This window comes from Lutra lutra, chromosome 3 (genome assembly GCF_902655055.1).
Source record: "Lutra lutra chromosome 3, mLutLut1.2, whole genome shotgun sequence".
Lineage (NCBI taxonomy): Eukaryota > Metazoa > Chordata > Mammalia > Carnivora > Mustelidae > Lutra > Lutra lutra.
This window is the reverse complement of record NC_062280.1, coordinates 95121214-95144599: the sequence shown is the minus strand read 5'-3', so window position 1 is coordinate 95144599 and position 23386 is coordinate 95121214. Positions and strand designations below refer to the sequence as shown.

General features: G+C 38.1%; 1 protein-coding gene across 1 annotated transcript in view; it reads left to right on the top strand.

Moving 5' to 3' along the window:
- Positions 1 to 20772: 20772 nt before the first annotated feature.
- THSD7B (thrombospondin type 1 domain containing 7B) overlaps positions 20773 to 23386 on the top strand; it is a 742649-nt gene continuing 740035 nt past the window's right edge. Inside the window, exon 1 of the mRNA XM_047722487.1 lies at positions 20773 to 20939. Coding sequence (XP_047578443.1) covers positions 20801 to 20939 — 139 coding nt within the window. The 5' untranslated portion in view covers positions 20773 to 20800. The remainder of the gene's footprint in view (positions 20940 to 23386) is intronic.

Below are 23386 nucleotides of genomic sequence, written 5' to 3'. Positions count from 1 at the left end.
GATGTGACTAGAAGGGGCACATTATTGTTGTTGGTGGACTTGGTATAGTCCTTGGTTTTTATGCTCAAATCACCTTGGTGGCCAAAAGCAGCCTCATACCATTTGTAGCTGATGTCTTCTGACTATCACCAGCTCGGGATTCTCTCCTTAATTGTGCACTGGTGGATTTAATTTCCTTTGTGTCATCTCTACTTGGATATATAATAAGCATTTCAATCTTAACATCTGAAACTGAGCCCTGAGAGCCCTCTTACTTTACATCTGCTCCCCTTGCTCTACATCCTGTCAGTTGCAATCCATTTTTTCAGTTGCTTATATCCAAAATCTTGATTCTTCTCTTTTATTCACATCTAATCTATTAGCAAATATTGCTGGCACTTCCTTCAAAATATTGCTAGAATTTGACCAATTCTTAGCATTGTCACTCATAACTGCCTCACATCTAGGCTCCCTGTTTCTGTATTTTCCCCTCCTGCAACCTGTTTTCAATACAGCAGCTAGAGAGGTGCTGCTAAAAGGTAAGTCACATAATGTTACTCTTCTGTTCAAAGCACTCCAGTGGCTCCCCATCTCATTCATAGGAAATGTCAAATTATAAAGCCCTATATTCTGTTTCTGTTTCTCCTCTTGCTAACTTTACTCCAACTTCACAGGCTTCCATGCCTTAGGACTTGGGCACTTACTGTTCCTTACACCTGGAACACTTTTTCCCAGATAGTTGTATAGCTTATGCCTATCTGCTTAAAGTTTATTTTGTTTATTGCTGTATTTGTAGCATCAAAAATAATATGTGGCACACAGTAGGCACTCACTAAATGTGTATTGATGAAATTAATTTATTTTGAATTAAGATACATGCCCAAAGGTTAGTTATTTGGGTAGTTTGTGAGGGACTTGCCAAAGAAGTGAGATGGACCTATTTTGCCACATGTAGGAGAGAAGACTTGGCATAGAAATGCTTTATGTCAGGAAGAAGTCCAATTTTAGGACCTTACTATTTTGTGATTCACATTCTATAATAGCTTCTTCCACTGATTTCTTATCCTCTTAAGTTGGTTTCTCTTTGAATTGCCTTTTGATTTTTATTTAATTCATATTTGTTGAGCACTTGCCATGTGCTAGATCCTATAATAATGTGTACTCAAGAAATTTTATCTAAGATAATACCACAATAACCCTGTGCTTTGGGTATCATTATTCTCATTTTGCAGGGGCAGGTGAAAGTAGAGATTAAAGGATGAAGGGACTTGACCAGAGTCACAGAGTAAGCCAGTAACAGAATGAGGACTTTAATTTGGTTCTTCTAGTTTTGAGTCAGGTGCATGCCTCTTTGCAGTCTCTTAATCTATCTGCAGAATCGTCAAGCATCTACTCTGTAAGAGTCATTATCATTTACCATCCTTATTACCTTCTTCCTTTTCTAGAGATCTAGAGAAATAGAAGGAACCTAAGTGTATTAGTCATTTATTGCTGTGTAACATAATACTCCAAAATTTAACAGGCTAAAATAACAATAAACATTTATTATCTCATACTGTCTCTGTAGGTCAGGAAACTGGTGTTGGTTCTTTCATGAGGTTGCAGTTAAGACATCAGCTGTGGCTGCAGTCATCTGAAGGCCTGACTGGGGCTGAAGGATGTGCTTGCACGGGGACTCACATGCATGCCTTCCAAATTAGCACAGCTTTTTGGCAGGGGGCCGTTCTTCCTTGCCATGCAGACTCGCAGTAGGATTGCTGGAGTGTCCTGATGACATGATATCTTGTATTACCCAGATAAATGATTTAAGGCAAAGGTTGTTCTGTCTTTTATGACCAAGCCTGGGAAGTAACCCACTGTCTCTTTGATAATTTCTTTTTTTTTTTAAGATTTTATTTATTTATTTGTCATAGAGAGAGAAGCGAGAGCGAGCACAGGCAGACAGAGTGGCAGGCAGAGGCAGAGGGACAAGCAGGCTCCCTGCCAAGCAAGGAGCCCGATGTGGGACTCGATCCCAGGACGCTGGGATCATGACCTGAGCCAAAGGCAGCTGCTTAACCAACTGAGCCACCCAGGCGTCCCTCTTTGATAATTTCTTATTCAGTGTGGAAGGGGACTATACAAGGTATGAATACCAGGAGGTGAGAATCATCAGAGGCCGTCTTCGAGGCTGGCTTCTGCTGTTCTTCCTTTTCTCCCCATGATTCTCATCTTTCTCACATGCAAACTGCATTTGCCCTGTTCTCAGGCACCCCAGAGTTTCTTAACAGTAGTTCAGTGTCCAGAATCCCATCATCTAGTCAGGTCCAGGTATCCTTATAATTATTCCACAAATTTTGCTGGTTTTGGTCCCCTCTTAGTGGTCAGGTCATTTTTTTTTTTTTTTCTCAGCTGTGCTGAACACTAAACATTTAATAAGCATTGATTAAATGTCTCTCTGTGCCAGGCACTGTGCTAGGAATGTAAAAACTAATAAGGCAAAATATCACTGTGGAGTTCACAGTCTAACAGATGAAAGAAATGTATAATTGATTATTATATAACATACTTTAGGGTTATAAATTTCAGTAGTGAGTAACTCTGCCCAGATGAGATGGAGAAGATTCTGCAGATAAGGTGCCATTTGTGCTAGCCCTTGAGTGTTGCAGACAAGTTCATAAAACTGTCAAGAAGAAAAGAGCATTTTGCCTAGAAGAGATAGCATGAGTAAAAACGGCTTCTTCTTCCTCCTGAGTATGAGCAAACTGAAGGGCTCAGCCCTTGCCTCCTGTTCTTTCAGTACTGCATTCTCTCATTTGGAGAGCTTGCCCAATTTTCTACTTTTGTGGACTTCACTACCAACTTAATGGATCTGATTTTCCAAATTGTATCTCTAATTTTGACCCCCTCAGTTCCATTTCTCTCTCTAAAAGACATTGTTAACTTGAATATTACATTATTACATCAAACTTCTGACAAAGAAAAACAATCATCATCACTTTCCTTAACCGACTCCTTCCAACTTTTTTTTGTGAGCTTGAGACCTCATTGTTAGCTATGACTGTCTCCTCTTTTCCTCCACTTTGCACTTACCTTGTTAATATCTCTTGCTGCCCTTCCATTTTTCCATTTTTACAATGGTCACTCTACCTATAGCATGTGTTTACACATAAATTACAGCTCTAGTTTTCTACCTCAACCTTATCTACCTTAATCTGCCCTGTTTGCTGCTGTCAATAATATAGTAAGTTATATCTGCTGTCATATTTTCGCATTTTACATTTGCTCTGTGGTTCCAGTGTATTCCTAAAGCTTTATCCCACATTTCTGCACTTTACTTCATGTCATTTCTTCCTTGAAATTCCATTTGTGCCCTATGTTCTGATCTTATGTAAAATCTGTATATCTTTCAAAGTCTCTTGAAGTCATTCTAGGAACTCGTAGAATGCTCGTGGTCTGCAGTGGGAAATTGGCACTTGTATAAGCTGCTTTGTTCATGAATTAAATCTATTGCTTATTATATGTCCAGTAATTATAGTTAGTTGGCAAGCTCTGAAAAAGTGGGGCCAAGCACAGTCTTTCTTGATTTTACCCGAGCCTAGCACTGTATTTTTTTCTCTGCATTCTGGTATTCATTAAATAGTTGGTGGTAGCAGTATTTGTTAGGAAATATCATGTTAGATTAGGAGCAGAATTATAGGATTCCGTTGACGTGTTGCTGTGGTGTGATATCATGGAGTTAGGTGTATGTTGGTTTTAACAGCATTCAAGGGACCACCCAGATTCTTTTCCACTAGAAATTCATATAATGTTAAATGAAATCAGGTGGCAATTGGCTGGGGCAGTGACTATCACTGTGACAAAGTTTGGCCTCAGTTTCTGAATAGACAACAAAGTAAAGCAAAGGATGTTGGGAAAAGATTTCACAATGAATTTTCATTGGCATTGGACTCTAAGAAAAGGATCTCATGACTGGTACAACTGTAAGGAGTAGGAAAGGAAAACAGAGTAGACATCTCCATCTCTGTTTGATTTTAAGCTCTCATTATCAAACACAGAACCAGCTTCAACAGAAATAAATCAAACTGAGATTACCTTCTTGAAAGAGGCAAATTGTTTACATTTATTTTACTTTTCATGATAAAAGATATAAAAGTTATCCTGCAACCAGCTTTAATTATTCATGCAGTACCATGAAACCCAAGGGTCTGCTTCCTCTCTTTCTCTAGGCATTTCCATTAAAAGTTGATGGTAATTCTGTGTTTAGATGAGTTTTGCAGAGCACAAAGGAGTGGGGAAGCATGTCCCACTTTGCTACTTGGAGAAGAATGGCTACATGGGGAAACAGCATTATTTTTAAAGTAGTCTAAAACATTGAAGTTTTGAGGAAACATTAAAGTTTCTTTTGCAGGAGATTATTTTCCTTCCTAGGAAAAACCTTATTTCACTGACAGATTGCCAAAATCCACATAGTACACTGAAATGGCCTTGCTGAGTTGGCTTCTTCTAGCAGGCAGCAGGTGCTTATGAAGCACTCAATATGAGTTGCAAGTTATACCATATTTGTTGTTGGGTATATACAGTGTGTTCTCTGGATTTTCTTAAAAAAAAAAAAAATTGAAGCATTATCCTAAAATGGGGAAAAGACAATATTAGAAAAGACTATAGAATGATATCCCTAACAAATAGAGAGGCAAAAGTTCTTAGTAAAATACTGGCAAACCAAATTCAGCATCACACTGAAAGGATCATTCACCATGATCAAATGGGATTTATCCCTGGGATGCAAGGATGGTTCAATATCGCAAATCATTCAATGTGATACAACACATTAGTAGAATGAAAGAAAAGAATCATATGATCATCTCAGTAGACACAGAAAAAGCATTCGACAAAAATTTAACATCCATTCATGTTAAAAACTATTAATAAATTGGGCACAGAAAGAACATATCTCAACATAATAAAGGCCATATATACCAAGCCCTCAGCTAACATCATACTCATTGTTGACAGGTTGAAAGCCTTTTCTATAAGATCAGGAAAGACCAGTGCTCACTTTTTCCACTTCTGTTCAATATAGTACTAGAAGTCCTAGCGATAGCAATCAGTCAAGAAAAAAAAAAGTATCAGAATTGTAAAGGGAGAAGTAAAGTTGTTTCTACTTAGAGATGACAATTTTATGTTTAGAAAATCCTAAAGACTCAAGCAAAAGAAGCTGTTAGGTCTGTCAGTGAATTCAATAAATTTACAAGATACAAACTGAACATACAAAAATCAGTACCATGTCTATATGCTAACAACAAATTTTGTAAAAAAAGAAGTAAGGAAATTCCATTTATAATAGATGAAAACAATATAATACTTAGAAATATATTTAACCAAGAAGGTGGAGTATCTGTACTCTGAAAGCAATAAGATGTGAATGGAAGAAATTGAAGTAGACACAAATAAATGGAAAGGTATCCTGTGTTTGTGGATTGGAAGGATTACTATTGTTAAAATGCCAAAAGCCATCTGTAGATTCAGTGCAATCCTTATCAAGATTACAGTGGCATTTTTTACAGAACTAAAAAGAAACATTCCCTAAAATGTATGTGAAACCACAAAAGACCCCTAACAGCCAAGGAAATTCCAAGAAAGAAGAACAGAGTAAGAGGCATCAAACTTCCTGATTTTAAGCTGTCCAATAAAGCTGCATTTATCAAAACGTAAGGTACTGGTATAGAAACAGACAAAGACGGGGGCGCCTGGGTGGCTCAGTGGATTAAGCCTCTGCCTTTGGCTCAGGTCACGATCTCAGGGTCCTGGGATCAAGCCCCGCATGGGGCTCTCTGCTCAGCGGGGAGCCTGTTTCCCCCTCTCTCTCTGCCTGCTTCTCTGCCTACTTGTGATCTCTCTCTCTGTCAAATAAATAAATAAAATCTTAGAAACAGGCAAAGACCAATGGAACAGAATTAAGAACCCAAAAATAAGCCCAAGACTATATGGTCAACAAATATGTGACAAAGGAACCAAGAATAGTGAATAAAGAAAAGACATTCTCTTCAAAAAAACCAAAACCAAACTCATAGAAAAAGAGGTGAATCTTATGGTTACCAGAGATAGAGAGTAGAGGGAGGAGTAACTGGAAGAATGTAATCAAAGGGTGCAAACATCTGGGTGCCTGGATGGCTCAGTGGGCTAAGCGTCTGCCTTCGGCTGAGGTCATGATCCCAGAGTCCTGGGATCAAGTACCGCATCGGGCTCCCTGCTCAACACAGAGCCTGCTTCTCCCTCTCCCCCTGCTGCTCTGCCTACTTGTGATCTCTCTCTCTCTCTCTGTCAAATAAATAAATAAATCTTAAAAAAAAAAGGAGTACAAACTTCTAGTAATGAGATAAATATTAAGGATGTAATATACAGTATAGCGACTATAGCTAACACCGCTGTGTGATACATAGGATCCTATGAGTCCGCATTGCAGAGAGACCTCTCTCTGCCCTTCCTTTCTTCTTTTCTTTTTAATGTATCTATGTGAGAAGGTGGATATTAGCTGAATGTATTGTGGTAATCATTTAACAATATATGTGAATCGAACCATCAGGCTATATGCTTTAAACTTACATAGTTTAATTTATTATTAATTATTAAATTAAATTAAATTAAATAATAATAATTATTAAATTATTAATTTATTAATAAAACAGGAAATAATCTGTAAAATAAAGGTATTCTGAATTGCACAGCCTAATTTAATGTTTTTAAAGCTTGGATAAATGAGAAGACAAGAATGGAAAAAAATCTCTCATGTTTATACCACGTAAATGCGGCTAACATTCTTAGTATGTTTTTTCAAAAAAAAACTTAATGCTTAGATTTTTCTTACATAATTTTAGTCAAATATAATATAATATTGAGGTTTCTTTCAATTTATCAAATACACATTTTTATGCTTTTTCTAACTGCATAATATGGCCCCATGATACTCCATTGAGAAGATATAATGAAGTTAATTAATCATTTCCCTATAGTCGACATTTAGGTTACTGTCTTTCTAATTAACATTACCATGTTTCTAATTAACATTAATAATAAACCCCAATATGAATGCTTCTCTGCAGTTTTTTTTTTTTTTTTTCCTTGTACTTAAAATTGCTTCTGGGGCACTTCTTGTCCCATCCAAAACTCCTTCACCTGACCAGATACTGTGAATGGGGCTACTAATAGCTCACAGCCTTACCTTCCCCAAAGAGTTGTCTTTCACTTTGTGGAGGTATGTCTGGGGGAGAGGGTCATTTTAGTGAAGGGTGTGGAAACCATGAAGTGTGAATAATGGGGAATGCAATAAACATGTTGAACTTAAAAGGAGGAAAGTTGGAATTTTGTCTTATGGCAAACAGATAAGATACACTTTTGCTATAACTGCAAAGGGAAGAGTTAAGGTCAAAGGCTTTAGACAAGAAAGACCAACTATTCCAGATCAAGGTGCATGTCCTAGTAATTGACGTTATCCCAAAATGGGATGCGCTGCTTTGTGTGGTACTGAGTTAGTTCTCTGTCATTGTAAATAATTCCATCATTACTAAGAGTGTTAGGGAAACTGAAAAGCAAAATACAAGAAAGAAAACAGTATTAGGGAAACGGAGTCATAGAGATCTATTCTAACATTCTTTTAATTCCTTGATTCTTTAAGTGTTTGTGTTAATGCTATCAGTAACCTCTTATATGTTCCAATATTTACTTCAGCATTTATTTCTTCTTGTGCTTGTAAGCTAAGAAGTTGCAAGAGTAGTTGCTCCAGAGCAAGAGGAAGATCAGGTTTAGAATAACAATGGCATGTGTTAGAAACTGAAGGAAATACAGCATTGTCATTTAAGAATTGATACCAATTTTTTTCAAGCTCTTGTTCTCACATTCATCTGTTCCTCATCTAAAGAGTTCTGCGCATCATTCCTCTCCCCCAGCTGACAGAGGCCATGTCTATGTTGCTGTTAATATCGAGTGCTCTGATACAGCAAATATCAGATGTGTAGGGAGTTAGATTTTGAATTTTAATTAAAAAATTACGATACGAAGACATTTTTAAAGGCTTAAGATTCTTTGAAGGCTCTCTGAGATTCACTGTTAACTCTGTTAAAATGAGTGATGATTTCTAGAAATTAGTTAGTTCAGCTATTAGTTCAAGACTATTAGTCCAGAGGACATGAGTCATTTAATTTTCTTTAAGAACTATATCTAAGCATTATATACATGTGTTGTAGATATATGGAAATATATCTATAACATATGTGTATATTATATGTATATGCAAATGTTAGTCTCATTTATGTGGTATAAGCATGAGAGATTTTTCTATTCTTGTCCTCTCATTTATCCAAGCTTTGAAAACAATAATAATATATATAGTTCAAGACTATTAGTCCAGGGGACATGAGTCATTTAATTTTCTTTAAGAACTTTATCTAATCATTAATTAATATTAACTTGTTTTATTAAAACATTCATTTGATATTTCATTTTCTGTGCACTGTTACACCCAGAAAAGTTTTCCTCCTTGGGTTCTTAGAGCCTCTCCAACATTTTAACTGTTGGTCCTCATTTCAACTTGTAATTGGCAACAGTCTGGAAAGTGTATTAGAAAAGGGGTAACATTAATAGGGTGAATAACAAATGTTAGGTATCTAAAGAAGTCTTTGCCAGTGGAATTCTTCAATGTTTTTAGGGGGCAGAGTGTTGTGTCAGCGGGGCAGGGAGGAGCAGAAAGAGAGGGATAGAAAGAATGTCAAACAGGCCCCACACCCAGTGCTGAGCCCCATGCAGGGGCTTGATTGCACAGCCCCGAGAAGATGACCTGAGCTGAAACCAACTGTCGGATGTTTAACCGACTGAGCCACCCAGGTGCCCCTAGAATTAGTTTTTTGTGTTTGAGGCTACTGAGGTTACTGGCTTTCCTAGTCTGATTCTTTTTGTTCATTATAATTTTATTAGTGTAGAATATACCCTGCTGGGTGCCTGAGTGGCTCAGTGGGTTAAGCTGCTGCCTTCGGCTCAGGTCGTGATCTCAGGGTCCTGGGATCGAGTCCCGCATCGGGCTCTCTGCTGGGCAGGGAGCCCACTTCCCTCTCTCTCTCTCTGCCTGCCTCTCTCCCTACTTGTGATCTCTCTGTGTCAAATAAATAAATAAAATCTTAAAAAAAAAAGAATATACCCTGCTGTACCTATTCACTTCATTTGTCCCTCACTTATTCACTACTTACAATGAACATACTGTATCTAGTTGTTAGGCTACAAGCTACAAGCTAGGAATACAAAATGAACAAAATATGGCTTCTGACTTTAAGGAAAAAACTTTTGGTCAGACACTGCAGAGGCCCCAGTACTATGCATGTCTTTAACAACCTCGTATCCTAAGTAGATCATTGAATGCATGCCGGGGATAAAGTACAGACATGTGACATTGAACACTCATCTTAGCCATCCACTTGGTTGTCCCGTATGGACCATTGGTAATATTCACTGGACACTTTGGTGGTCACTCTTGGCTCTTTCACCTTCTGAAGTCCGTGATCTCCATGCAGTGTGGAGCTACTTCAGGCATGGTTCACCAAGGACACCATGCAAGCAGAGAAATGGTTTTTCATTCCCATATTGCACCACTGGACCTTTCCCCTCCTCCATGCCCACAGTTTTCTGCCCTCAAAACTGAGAATTGAGGGTTTAAACATACTTCCCAGAGTGAAATGGTTTCAAAGAATATATTATGTAGTAAATAGTTTTAATGAACTGTGGGTAACAGTAGTATCATTTCACAGAAGAGATCTATCCTATTGCTGTTTAATTAAAATCTTTCTGCTGATGGAAAGTTCTCTCTCTAGTGTTTTCTTTAATGCATTCATGATGCATCTGTCTGGGCTCCCTTACTAGAGATATCTTTCATTATAATCCACTTATCTAAGTTTGTAATTAAACTTCTAAATGTAAAATTTCCAGTGGCAAGTTGCCAGGATACCCAATGAACTTGTATTCTTTCTCTAAGAGAAATCTCTCTTTGAAAGTCTTGCTTTTGTGTTTTGATCATTTTATCATTTTATTTTATTTTATTTTTTTAAAGATTTTATTTATTTATTTATTTGACAGAGAGAAATCACAAGTAGGCAGAGAGGCAGGCAGAGAGAGAGGAGGAAGCAGGCTCCCTGCTAAGCAGAAAGCCCGACGTGGGGCTTGAACCCAGGACCTGGGATCATGACCCGAGCCGAAGGCAGTGGCTTAACCCACTGACCCACCCAGGCGCCCCTGATCATTTTATCATTTTAAAAGTATTTGTGTCTGTGTGTGTATGTGTCTATACATAAGTACATACACATTAATAGTGTGATATAGTACATGAAGATGAAGAATGCCTTTCTATTCAGTATTGTAAATTTCTGCCTGTTTCTATGAAACTGAAGGTAGATAGTATTGATAAATAAATGTACTGAATTTTCTAAGGTAAATGGTAAAATGAAATGTATTTTGAGGCAGCTGCCTTCAGGCTTTGTTGATATATTTAAAATATCTAGAGACAATAAAATTAAAAAGAAAAGCCCTTGGAACTACTAGTAGAAAGAATGTAATCTGTTTTCCATTGGATAAGCATGTTCTTACAACTTTCTTTGTGGCTTATACAATAAAAGAAGAATCTAAAAACACCTTTTGCATTTCAACTTAATTTGGAATGTTCTCTTTCAGGTATTACTCCATTCTTTTGGGAAGTAAGAGATGAGAAAGGATGAGAGTAAATTCTATCAAGTCTTCTGAATCAAATGTACAGCATTAATGGTCAATGCCTAACCATAATAAATGAAAACTTATAAAAGATAATGGGAGAGATTGCTAGAAAACTTTATAGGCTTATAAATATGTTACTATTTTTATGTCAACTGTGGTCACATTTTTCAATAAGTTTCTTTGCAACAGTAGGTACATAATTAATGAAGAGAACACAAAGCTATATTTACAGTTTAACTGGATAATTCTCCTGACATTAAATATTTAGAATCTTACATTGCAGAAAATATTAATGAGTAATTAAGCATTTTTTAATTTCAAAGGTCAATAGTATTTGAGAAGAGGATGTTATCTTGTTCACACATTCTAGTTATACTGAATTCTTATAAAGCTCTTCAGAGTAATTGTTAAATATAACCTTACACACACAAAAATCACTCTCTCTCTCCATTCATATATATAAAACATACCTATATAAAACATACTAAAATATATACTTATTTACAAAATTTGGTAAAAAGAGATGATCAAATTTTTCCCTGTACCTTTAAGCATAATGGATTATAGACTAACACAGGTAGGTGCCTTTTTAATTTCTTAAAATATCTACAGAATTGATTGTACTAACTTTATTTCTAGAATGTAATGCTTTCCAATTGAGTGCATTTTCTTTTTGTAATTAACCTAATTTCCTCCGAAAAAGTTATATAGGTTTTATTTTTTCTTTAGTGACTACCTTTTTTCATATTGTTTCCATTAAACTTCTTAACCTTCATTTTTTCCTACTTTATATGAAAAAAAGAGTCTTTACCTAAGGACTTAAACATAGACAATATAGAGTTTTTCTAGTATCCTGATTTTTTTAGGGCATGTGGAATAGGATGTTTGTAATTTATTTATGAAGTGAGAGGAATTTTTCAGCCATTTTCCATAACCCATATGATTTTCAGGATTTTACAATTACTAAATTATTGGGCACAGAAGAAAGAATTCAAAAACTCAAACCAAGAGAAATTCTTAACAAACAGTTTCCCATTGGCCTGTTGAAAATCTGATGAATGTTATTTTAGAAACAGTCTGTTGTTCTAAATTTAAATAATTTCCATTTGTCTGTAAACTAAATAAGTTATAGTAGCCATTAAAATTAAATGAACAACTATACGTTATAAAAAAATTTCTTTTTTGCTTTAAATGCAAGGGTTAGGATCCTGACAATATCATTTATGGAAGCAGAGCAGCATTCAGTAGTGATGGTAGTTGGTGAATAATAATGCAAGTTTGGTCCTATGATGACAAGTAGGAAACTATACACTTTTTATAAAAAGATTTATTTATTTGTGAGAGAGAGATTGAGAGTGTATGCGAGTAGAGGGAGGGGCAGAAAGAGAGGAAGAGATAGAAGCAGACTTCCTTTTGAGCACAGAGTTCATGGGGGGCTCAATCCCAGGACCCTGAGATCGTGACCTGAGCTGAAATCAAGAGTTGGACGCTTAATCCACTGAACCACTCAGATGCCCCAGGAAACTATACATTTTTTGAAACCATTCCTTTTAGATAAATTTTGTTTTTATTGGTTTCATAATTTTACTCCCTTCCCTTAGGAGGCATAAAACTTTATGTTTGGGAGCCATTTGCACTTTAAAAAAAGTAAGTGATGATTTTTCACCTAAAAACATGGAAATATGATTCTTTTAAAATGAGAGTCAGCACCTGTATTTACTTATTTTTAAATATTTATTTATTTAAGTAATCTCTACACCCGGTGTGGGGCTTGAACTCAGGACCCTGAGATCAAGAATTGTATGCTTCTCTGACGGAGAAGGTGCCCTGAGAGTTAGCACTTTTAGTTGTCCCTTAAATTTGCAGCAGATGGTTCTGAATACTGGCTAACACCCTATTACCTGTGTATTTAGACATGCTGCATATGTTCCAAATGTTGGGATTTTAGAATTTTTTTTTTTTTTTATATTTCAAAGTAATCTAATTTTTCAGGTAGATGGCCGTTTCTAGCTGTCTTTTTGCCTTTATGTACTAAAGCCCCTTTATCAAAATTATGGTCCACCATCAAGAAAACTTAACTAGAAAAAAAATTTACAAATGTAGACTCAATAATTCATTCATTCTTTCGTTCATTCACTTATTTATGGAACACCTGCTATTTAATATTTATTGAACATCTTTACTGTTTCTCAGGCGATACACAAGGCACTGGACATATAACAGTGAACAAGATAAAGTAACCAGATGGTACTAGAAGAGATGACAATAGAAAAATAAATAAAATCAACATGTATTAGATTGTCAATTATTGATCCTTTCTAAGTGTTACAAACAAAGAACAAACAAATGTCAGGATAGATTGGTTGCAGCTGTGCTGAACAGATGGTGGTCTGGGAAGGCCTTTGGGAATGATGAAGTCAGGAAGGAAGCCATATGGAAACCTAAAGAACAGTGGTGTAAGGACCTTGAGAAGGTGCATTCTTGAGGAACAAGAAAGAGGCCAGCATGTCTGGGCCAGAAGAGTGAATGGAGACTAGTAAGAAGGGGAGGAAGCAAAAATCCAACCAGCAGAATCTTCAGATTTTATTCCGTGATGGGAAGCCATGAGAGGATTTTAAGGAGGGCAGTGTATTTTTCTTTCCTAAGTATTATCCTGGATTTTCTATGGAGAATGCATAGAAGGCAATCAAGAGTGAAAGCAGGAAAACCAGTTAGGAGACTGATACAGTAGCCCAGGTGAGAATTGATGGTGGCTGGCACTAGGAAGGTAGTGGCAAAGATGGGAGATGGCCTGATACTGTGAAGGTGTTACCAACTAGGTTTGCTGATGGATTGGTTTTCAGATAGGTGAAAAAGGAAGGATTTCAGGATGACTCCTGGGCTGCTTGTCTGATGTGAAGTGTGATGCCAGTATTGAGGTAGGGACACCAAGGGGAGAACTGGAGTGCAGGCTCCATGGGGAAATCCTCAGCTTTGTTATGTGCGCTACATGTGAGTCGCCCATCAGACAGCCCCGTGAAGATGTTGAGCAGTAAATTGGATGTGTGAGCTTAGGGAACAAATTAGGACTGGAGATAGGGGGATGACTATGGGGAAATGGGAACATGAAGAATGGCAGTTGGTGCTGGGGGACTAAGTAAGATGACTTGGGAAGCAAGGAAGAAAAGGAGTCTGAGGACAGAGTCAAGGATAAGTCAATGTAGAGGTAAAAATGAGAGGAAATGCTAGAAAATGAGGCTGAGAAGTAGTCAGTGAGAGGTAAAAATGTTCAGTGTCTCTGTCCCAAGGGAAAAAAAGTAAATCAGAAAGAGGAATTGGAAGATTTGTACAACAACCAGGAATACAAGGGGTAACAAGGATCTGATTCCGTGAGGTAATAGATGGTTTTCCATGAGGTGACTGGTGACAAGATAGTCCTCAAATTATAAAATGTGTCTGTAATACCTCCAGAATTAGGGAGGGCCTGGCAGCAGCATGGGGGATAGCTGCATAAATATGTTCTTTTTTAAAAAGATTTTATTTATTTATTTGACAGAGATCACAAGTAGGCAGAGAGGCAGGCAGAGAGAGAGGAGGAAGCAGGCTCCCCACTGAGCAGGGAGCCCGACCTGGGGCTTGATCCAGGACTCTGAGATCATGACCCGAGCCAAAGGCAGAGGCCTTAACCCACTGAGCCACCCAGGCGCCCCCATAAATATGTTCTTAAATGAGACGATGTATTAGTGGATTTGTTCTCACTTGGGGAACCTGGGCAGCTTACCAGAGTAATCACTAACCTTTATTTATAGTTTATCACATGTGAAGCACCGTTTCTCTACTGTAATGATGCTAATGAAAAATGACAGCAGTAACTTACTGGAAGTGGTCAGTATGGGAGATAAACCAAGCTTACCTGTTTAGAAACAGAGATATCTGTGTTCAGGTTTACAGGGAGTTTCAGTGTGTTGCTTGAATCATACAAGACATGTGTTTCCATCTGTAGAGGTCATAGACAGAGGCACTCATTCAAATAGGTCTATCAGTAGACCCACTGCATGTCTAACTCCTCCTCTAACTGTAGGAGCTAGAGTTGCTTCCAGCTCATGTAGCAGAAAATAAACAAAACAGCGGACTTATTTCCTTAACAAAGGAGAAAATTCAGAGATTGACCTTCTAGGACAGTTGCTGTATGTATGGCTCTGAGCCTCAGGCTTCTTCTCCATCCCCAACTCCATTATTTGTAGTGGGCAGTGTTCATCGTCATAGGCTTAACATGGCTCTGGTCCTTCCAGTCGTCATGTCTGTGTTCCAGGAAGGGATAATGGAAAAGGAGCCAATGGCAAAGAACCACACTTTCACATTTTCTCCTTTGGGGTTTTATATTTTTATTGGAGAATAGAACTCCATTTGACACCCAAAACATTGGTTTGACACCCAAACCATATATATATATATATACATATATGTATATGTTATATATATATACATATATGTATATGTTATATATATATACATATAACATACATCATATACATTATATTATATATGATATATAATATATATTACGGCTACCAAGATGTAATTTTGAAGGTTTTGGCAAATCTGTTTCAAGTCTTCTTTCTATCATGTCCTGGGGCAAAAGTTTGTTCAGAGAGATGTACAATATTTGTGTGGACTTTGTGCAGAACTTTCTGTGGCCTCATTACATGATGCCAGCCTACTGCAATTATTAATATAGAAAACCAAAGACCATGTGATTGTATATTCTTCTGTATGCTTGCAGATACCTCATGCTTATATTGACGTAATTTAGGTTTCTGCAGAGTGAGGTGCATGGAGGAAGAGGCTGGTGGTTAAAAGGCTTGAGGAAGTTACTAAACATCATGTCACCATGAGGCCAGAGGTTACTTTCTCATAAAATAGAGATGATAATACCTGTTTTCTCCTTCACAGGGTCAGTGTGAATCTTTAATGGGCCTCTTGGTACAGAGTGCTTTTAGCTCTTCAGAAATACAGCACAAAGTCACAAGATTGGGCAGTTGAAAAAAAAATCATCTCTCATTCCTTTGCTGCAGGGCAGGATTGCATTCAAACTGTTCCTTAAATATTGCTGCAGTAAGAGTTTTTCTGAATTTTGAGAGAATAATGACAGTAGTAACAACGGTAATCTTTATTTAGTATGTGCTCATTCTCCAGCTGGCCCCCATCTAAGTACTTTCCACCCATTGCTTGATTCCATCCTTGCCCCCTAAAGGTTAGGAGATGACTTTCCTCCTCATTTTGTAGATAAGGACTCTGAGGCTCTGAGACCGGGTGACCTGCCAGGGTCACCACATGTGATGCAATAAACAGACTGGGGCTGTGGTGTCAGGCCCATTTTGTAATCCAGCTTTGACATTTTCTGGCTGAGGTAACCTTGGAATAATTATTTAACATCCTTAATGATCAGTCTCTTCTATATCTGAAAAATAGGAATAATTGCTCATAGTGTTACATGAGGATGGAGTGAAATGATATGTAAATTGCTTCACATAAGTTGCTGAGAGACCCTACACAGAGCTATAAAGCATTTCCATTTTCAGGGTTATGAAAAATTCCTTGCGTTGATATGGGGTTACGGTGCTCCACTCTCTTGTTGGGGAGGAAGGCCCCTGATATCACTTGCAAAGGACTTATTGCCTCTGTGACCTTGGGCTGGTCACTTAACTAACTTTCCATGCCTCACTTCCCTTATCTCTGAAATGAGGGAAGGTAGGAATCATTTAGGTACTTGGGCCAATATTTTGCATATTGACAGGTTAGGAAGGATGGAATGGAATGCAGAGTATTGCAGTCAGAAATCAGGCAGAGGGCTGAGGAAAAGCAAAAGTTCTGTGGTTTCTCCAGTACTGTTTCGTTCACATTCACTTGTAATGGGTGTCTAGTTGGAGTGGCCATCAGCTGGGTCAGCTGAGCCAGTCAGTCCAGTAGGTCTCCATGCAGGCATCCTGCCCTCCAGCCCGCTACTCAGACATCTCTCTGGAGCCATCTTGTCTGCAGTTTGCCATGAGATGGCACTATGGAGATAATGCGCGGTCAAGTTTGCTTTTCTCCCTTTCATTGCTGTTCCTGCAGGCTGAGAGCAAATTGGAACAGCTTTTCTTTTCTTTTTCTTCTTTTTCTTTTTTTTTTTTTTTAAGTTCTGTGCCTTTTAAATATTCAAGGACTTCAATGATGAGAATACGTTTAAAGGAAAATGAAATGCATATAAAGTGTAAGACACATTTTTCATAGTTCGAATGGCCTTTAAATGATTAGAAAACTAAGGCTAAAAGGAGAAACTGTTTTTTATTTTTCTTAGTGTTTATCAGTTTAGAGCTAACCTTGCAAATATATTTCGGATGCTAAGATATATAGTAAATAAGTTGATTTGGAAACTAAATGCTGGTCGTGATGTAAATTATTCATGCCATCGTGGGGTAGCACATGCTTCCTGCATAATATATTTTTTTTTTTTTGTTTTTTGTTTTATCGTAGTTACAGCACTTTCCCATTTATGCTCTACAAATAGAGGAGTGGAATCTCTCACTGTTTCTTGTTTCCCCTCTTTTATTGTGAATTCTTGTGTGACCTTTCAAGTACTGGATACAAGGATGACTCCCAGTGTCTTTGAAGGGATGATTGAGTAAAGTTTTAGGCATTTGGAAGAAAGAGAGGTAATGCAGGTTAGTAGAGTAAGAAAAACCTGTGTTCACATTCCATCCTGTGCTGTCCATCAGCTCGGCAGAGATTCTCGTTTTACTTATATGTCTAACACATGTAGCATGGCAAGTGGTAGAAGCTTCACCAAATCTAGTTCCCCATCCTCGTCCCTAAGCTGATTGTGGGAAGGGAGCTAATTCAATAGAATTATTGATAATACAGATACTAAAAATGTGTAGCTGTTGCTAGGAGTAAGATTGCTGTGGGATCATAAACTGAAAATTTGTGTTCATTCTCTAAGATCTGTATTTCAGGTTTTTGTTGTTAAGATCAGCCTAAGATTTCTACTGGTACTATCCTTATTAGTCAGTGGTAGCCAGAAGATACGGTGACTGTGGGCATCTGGTGGGCTCCCCAGCCACTCTGCTTGGGAGCAGCCACTGGCTTAGGAGAGCATCAAAGACGTTGGATCCCTTTGCAGAGTCAGTACAGGGTTCTGGAAGTATAAGGAAGCCTAAAAGGAAATCAGGGCTCACAGCAGCCTCTACTCAGGGAATTGTGTTGGTTTTGTTGTTGTTTTTATTTTGAGAGTAAAATTTCATAGATCGATGCAGAATTCAAGATGTTTAAATATGAATTTTTGACTAATCATTTCCAGCTTACATGCAGTCTCACTGGAGCTCTTAATTCTTTTAAATCATTTTTGGCTTCCCCCCTTAGCTATTTAGAATGTAGCAAATACACCTGTGGTCCTCCTTAGCTATTTAGAATGTAGCAAATACACCTGTGGTCCTCCTTCTCTGTAGTTTACATATTTATGATTTCAATATGTTCTTAGATAATTCTGGATACACATCTGTCACTGATGGGGATGGACAAAGTCCCCTCTTATATCCTGGTGATTTTGTGGTATAAAAGAAGTTTTCTTAGTAGAGAGCCGGTCCTGCTAGCCAATTTGTTTATTAATAGTAATAGGACTAGTTTAGGATTAACTACCCTAAGATGCAAATCATTTTTACCAAAAGTTCTGTCCTTAGAATAAACGAAAGTTAATATCAATGTTGCAAAAGCACAGTTGCAGCAGATCATACTCTTGGATATTTGCTACAAAGAAATGTAGCCAGTTCAGTTCTCTAGGCCTGAGGTTTTTGAATCCTGTCCAGCCATGCTGCAAAGGTTCGGTGAAGTAGTCTAACGGGCCAGCCTTGGGAGCAGCCAGGCAAGAGAGCACAATCTTATTTCAGTTGGATCACTCCACTTTGATGCTTCTCAGGATTGGTATGCAATACAGAATTTGAAGAAAAGGTTTTGGTTGCTAATCCAAATACTGTCTTCATCCGTGGATCCAGGCAGACTGTCAGAGAGCTGCCCTTGAACTGCACTGCTTGACTCCTCGATAGGATTTTTTTTTTTACTGATATGTACTTTTCCACTGTGCCCTTGCAGTGTTCCAGGAGAGCCAGTCTGCTGTATATGGCTTGCCACTGTTTCTTTTATTTGATGAAGGGCTGTGTTCAGCACATTGCTGGGCACATCATCTGTGTTTATGAGGAGTCATGGGGTAAAGTCCATCAGTGCTTGAGAGCAGAGCTGTGGCTTCTTCTAAAACACTAGTGAGAAATGGAGATCGAATTTTCTCCTGCAGACATGAGGGCTTTAGTAGCCGCTTCTTTCTTTGGTCACTAGGAAGCTCACAGTCAGATTCCCTCCCTGCTTTTAGCAGTCTTGTGGGTAAATATGTACGGACAATAATTTCTACTGTTGGGGCGCCTGGGTGGCTCAGTGGGTTAAGCCTCTGCCTTCGGCTCAGGTCATGATCTCAGGGACCTGGGATCGAGCCCCGAGTCGGGCTTTCTGGTCGGCAGGGAGCCTGCTTCTGCCTCTCTCTCTCTCTCTCTGCCTACTTGTGAGCTCTCTCTCTGTCAAATAAATTAAAAAAAAATCTTAAAAAAAATTTTCTACTGTTGATATCCTTTTATTGTTCAATCCTTTCGTCCCCCTCCACCTATGTTTCTTAATCCATTTTCCCCATACGAGCATGGTAGCACATCCTCTCCAGGCTTCTTAGCTCCAGGCAGACTTTTCTTTCTTTCTTTTAAAAGATTGTATTTATTTATTTTGCAGAGAGAGACACAGTGAGAGAGGGAACACAAGCAGGGGGAGAGGGACAGGGAGAAGCAGGCTCCCCATGGAGCAGGGAGCCCAGGCTCCATCCCAGGACCCTGGGATCACAATGCAAACCGGAGGCAGACGCTCAACTGACTGAGCCCACCCAGCTGCCCCCAGACAGACTTTTCTTATTATCATTTGGGAAACTACCTGGATACCCTGTAGGCACATCAGACTTAATATTCTCTAAAGGGAACTCTTTCTGTCTTTCTTTTCAAACCTGCCCCTCTTCTCCTTTCCTCCTTTGGTAAATAGGTCCCATCTGTTTGGTCATGGAAGTTGGCAGTTTTGCTGTCTTTGTTGTCTTCTTTATCTCCTATCTCATCCAGTGGTTAACCGAATCTGGCTGCTACACCACATTTCAGATCTCCCCAGAGGCTTTCATCAGTTCTTGCCTGGACTCTTTGCCTAGTTTCCTGTCTAGCCTCATCTACCATGAATCTGTGATGCACACTGAGGTCCGTTATTTAAAAATCATTTGCTCTCCTAGAATTCTTATTTCTGTTACTTACAGAATGAAGCCCAACTCACTTACATGACATTCAAGGGTCTTCATAATGTGCTCCCCAGCTTGTCCATTCCTCCCTCTCCTTTGCCTCCTTCCCAGCAGCCATAGGCCCACTCAGCAGCCCCTCAAAACAAAATGCATGTAAGTACCGAGTTCTCAAGGCCTCAGGTGCCCTTCCTGGTTCCTTTAAACCTTTATTTTCCTAAGGCTCCTCTCACGTAATACGTTGTGTGAGATTTCCCTCCCTCTTTTTTTTTTTTCTCACCATGGAAGATCTAATTGCATCCTCCTCAGTCTTTCCATCTCTCTTTCTTAATACTAGTGTTAGAGCCTTCTTTGCCCTATTTTGGACTTTGCTGTGTGTGCGTGTTTCTTCCCAAATCGTGAGCTCCTCAAGGAGTTTGGCTAAGTTGAAGGAGGGAATAGACCCGGTATCTGCCAACCCTCCTCTTACAAACAAAAGTAGATGGACTGGGGGACTGTGGAGTCCTTAGGACTGAGAGTTTCTTCCGTGGGTAAGGATTGAAAGCATGGCTAATTAACCTTTGATCTTAAAATGTTAATAGTATATGTACTCTGTGTAATGAGAAATTTGTAATGTCATCATGATAAAGGTTCTAGCAGTGAATGTGAGTTTTTATAATTTCTGTACAGAAGAAACTCAACTGGTTTTCTTTCTTTTCCTTTTTTTGTTTGTTTGTTTTTGTTTGTTTGTTTTTTAGGAATAGGCAAGTCAAGAGGCTGAAAATCTGAAGAATGTTTTCAAAGGCTAATCTGGCTGTCCCTTGCTGGTTATGGAGGAGCATGAGGAAGCTATTTCTATTACTTTCTGTCTTGCTGTCCCATGCAGCTCATTTGGAAGGCAAAAAGGATAATCAGTTCATCTGGAAACCAGGTAGGAATATCCTGGCTGTTCTTTTGTCCCATTTTCGTTAATGAGAAAAATATTCTTTCCATCCTTATTCTTATTTCTGCAGTAGTAGGAAATATCCAGAGAGGGAAAACAGACTCCTTTTCTTTATAATAAAGCTTACATTTAATTTTTATTTCTGCATAATTGTCACCTCTATCTGTGATGCTTGTTATACTTGTGAATTTTCATGTTGTTGTCAATTAAAGTTATGATTTCCATAGTTACATCTGCTTCTCCTTTGTCAAATATATCACCACTGTGCAGCACATTTCTAGCAAGAATGACATCTGAGTTTAGCTGATATTCTCAGCTAAAAATGCATTGGACCAGTTCTGTATATCTCTTTCTTTTGGCTGACAAATTAGTTAGCTATTTATTATTGAATATTTTCTAGCATAGATCCTACATATCTAGGTTTGGGAGCATGAAAAATTGTCCTAACACCTTTACTCATTAGCTGTGACTATGAAGTCTCCTTAATGTGTTTTGAGATCTTGAGCTACCTTGTACATAAGTATATGAATAAGTTGAACTGAAATTTGGAGGCTTATACATAACTCCTGTTCTTCTCTAAGCATTTCCTTAATTTGAGTGTGAGAAAGATCTGTTAAATTTAATTTTAAAGGCAATACTTTATTATCTTAAATGATGGACCCAAACATCTTGGCTCTTTGTATCACTGATGTGTTTCTTTGCTCTAGATTTTAATTTTCTTCAAGGTTCATAATCAGATCATTTAAAATATTTATTACTCTTTCAGGAGTCCATTCTTGCAAATACACATAACTTAGACACTTAATATCTTGGAATAGGAAAATGGGATGTTGTGGAAGACGTATGGTCCTAGAAGAGTTTTCATTTTATTCTCATCATTTGTAAATTAAATAGACTGCAAATGTATTGTGTCACCATAAAAAATGTACAAAAGTGATATTTGTAATATTTAAATGACTTTGCAAAAATGAAAGTAAATTATGCTTTAAAGTATATTAAGTAAAAAAACCCGGCGCCATTAGAGATATGGCTTGTAGGAAATTTAATTGCTCTAAAGCCCTTATAAATTAATTTAAATGTGGGCTCTAATACCACATTAGTGATTTGTGTTTTTTACCTCATAGTAGTTTTAGTAAGCTTTGGAAATAGTTCTAAAAGTCAATCTTGCAATTCTGTGAAAGAGGCTATTTTGTTTTAATCACAAAAGGCTAAACATTTTATCAAATCTAAATGAGCATGTTTATATGACTTCACTCTTGTCTAAAGTTCTTCCAGAAAGTGCAATTAAGATGGAAAGTAGCAAATCTGAACCACAGATGAGATGTGTGGAGAAAAAGGACTTATTTGCTAGCCAATTTTCAAAATAAGTCTGCTTTTCTAAAAGCAGGTCATTGGAACAAGATGGTATAGACCCATGTGGCAATGGATGTATTCTTTAATAACTGTCAAACTTCAGTTTCAGAGATACGTTCCTTCCCATCAGACACATTGGATTGTTCCAAACGAGCATCTCTGTCATTCGCATTTTCCCTAGTGTTCATTACTTCTTTCCCTCCTTAATGTGCCATCAAAAGGGTAGTAAATATGTATTTCCCATTTGGGTTGCTTCGAAATTACAAATGTATTACATGTATATGACCAGATATTTTAAGAGTAGAAACAATTTTAAAGATACAAAATGGAATGCCAAAGTCCAGACCATATGTTTCATTCTCCAATCTGTTATGTACCCTTCAGAGATTTTCTTTGGACACGTAAATACCTCTCCATGCATGTATGTGGGTATAAACCACATAAGATACACACAGACACACACAAAGTATTCGTAGTATTATTATTTATGGTTCTGACAAAAAAGACAGTGTCTATGCAGAGAAGGTCATGGGGAGCAGTTTAATAAAAGGACTACTTGCAAAAGTGGGGAGGTGTGAGCAGAGGTTAAGAAAAGCTACAAGGAATTGTGGAGTGCCCCTGAGCTAGTGCCAGTCTTTATGACTTGTGGATCTGCAGGGGCAAGGAAAGGAAGTGGCTTCTGGAATCTGGAGGGAAACTTTATGGAGAGGATGCCCAGCCGATGTCGTGACGTTTAGAGGCATATAACCAACCTGCTGTGAGAAGTAGGAAAAGGGCCAGGGGACTGAACAGCCTTCGCCCTTGTATCTCCTGCCAGGGCTCTCACTGGCTGAATCCAACTAGAAGCCGCAAGGCAGGGGACCCTTATTGATTTATCTATGCAGACCAGACTCCTGGACAGGGAGCAGAGTAGAAATTGGTGGAGAAGGTGGTCCTTAAAATACCTAATTCATACATGCATATAGGTACATACATACACGCACTTTACTTCGTATAGTCAGAATCTTACTATGTGCCCTTTGTTTGCAGCTTGCTTTGATCACATAATGTGTTGATGTACATTACCTATGAGTGCAAATGGG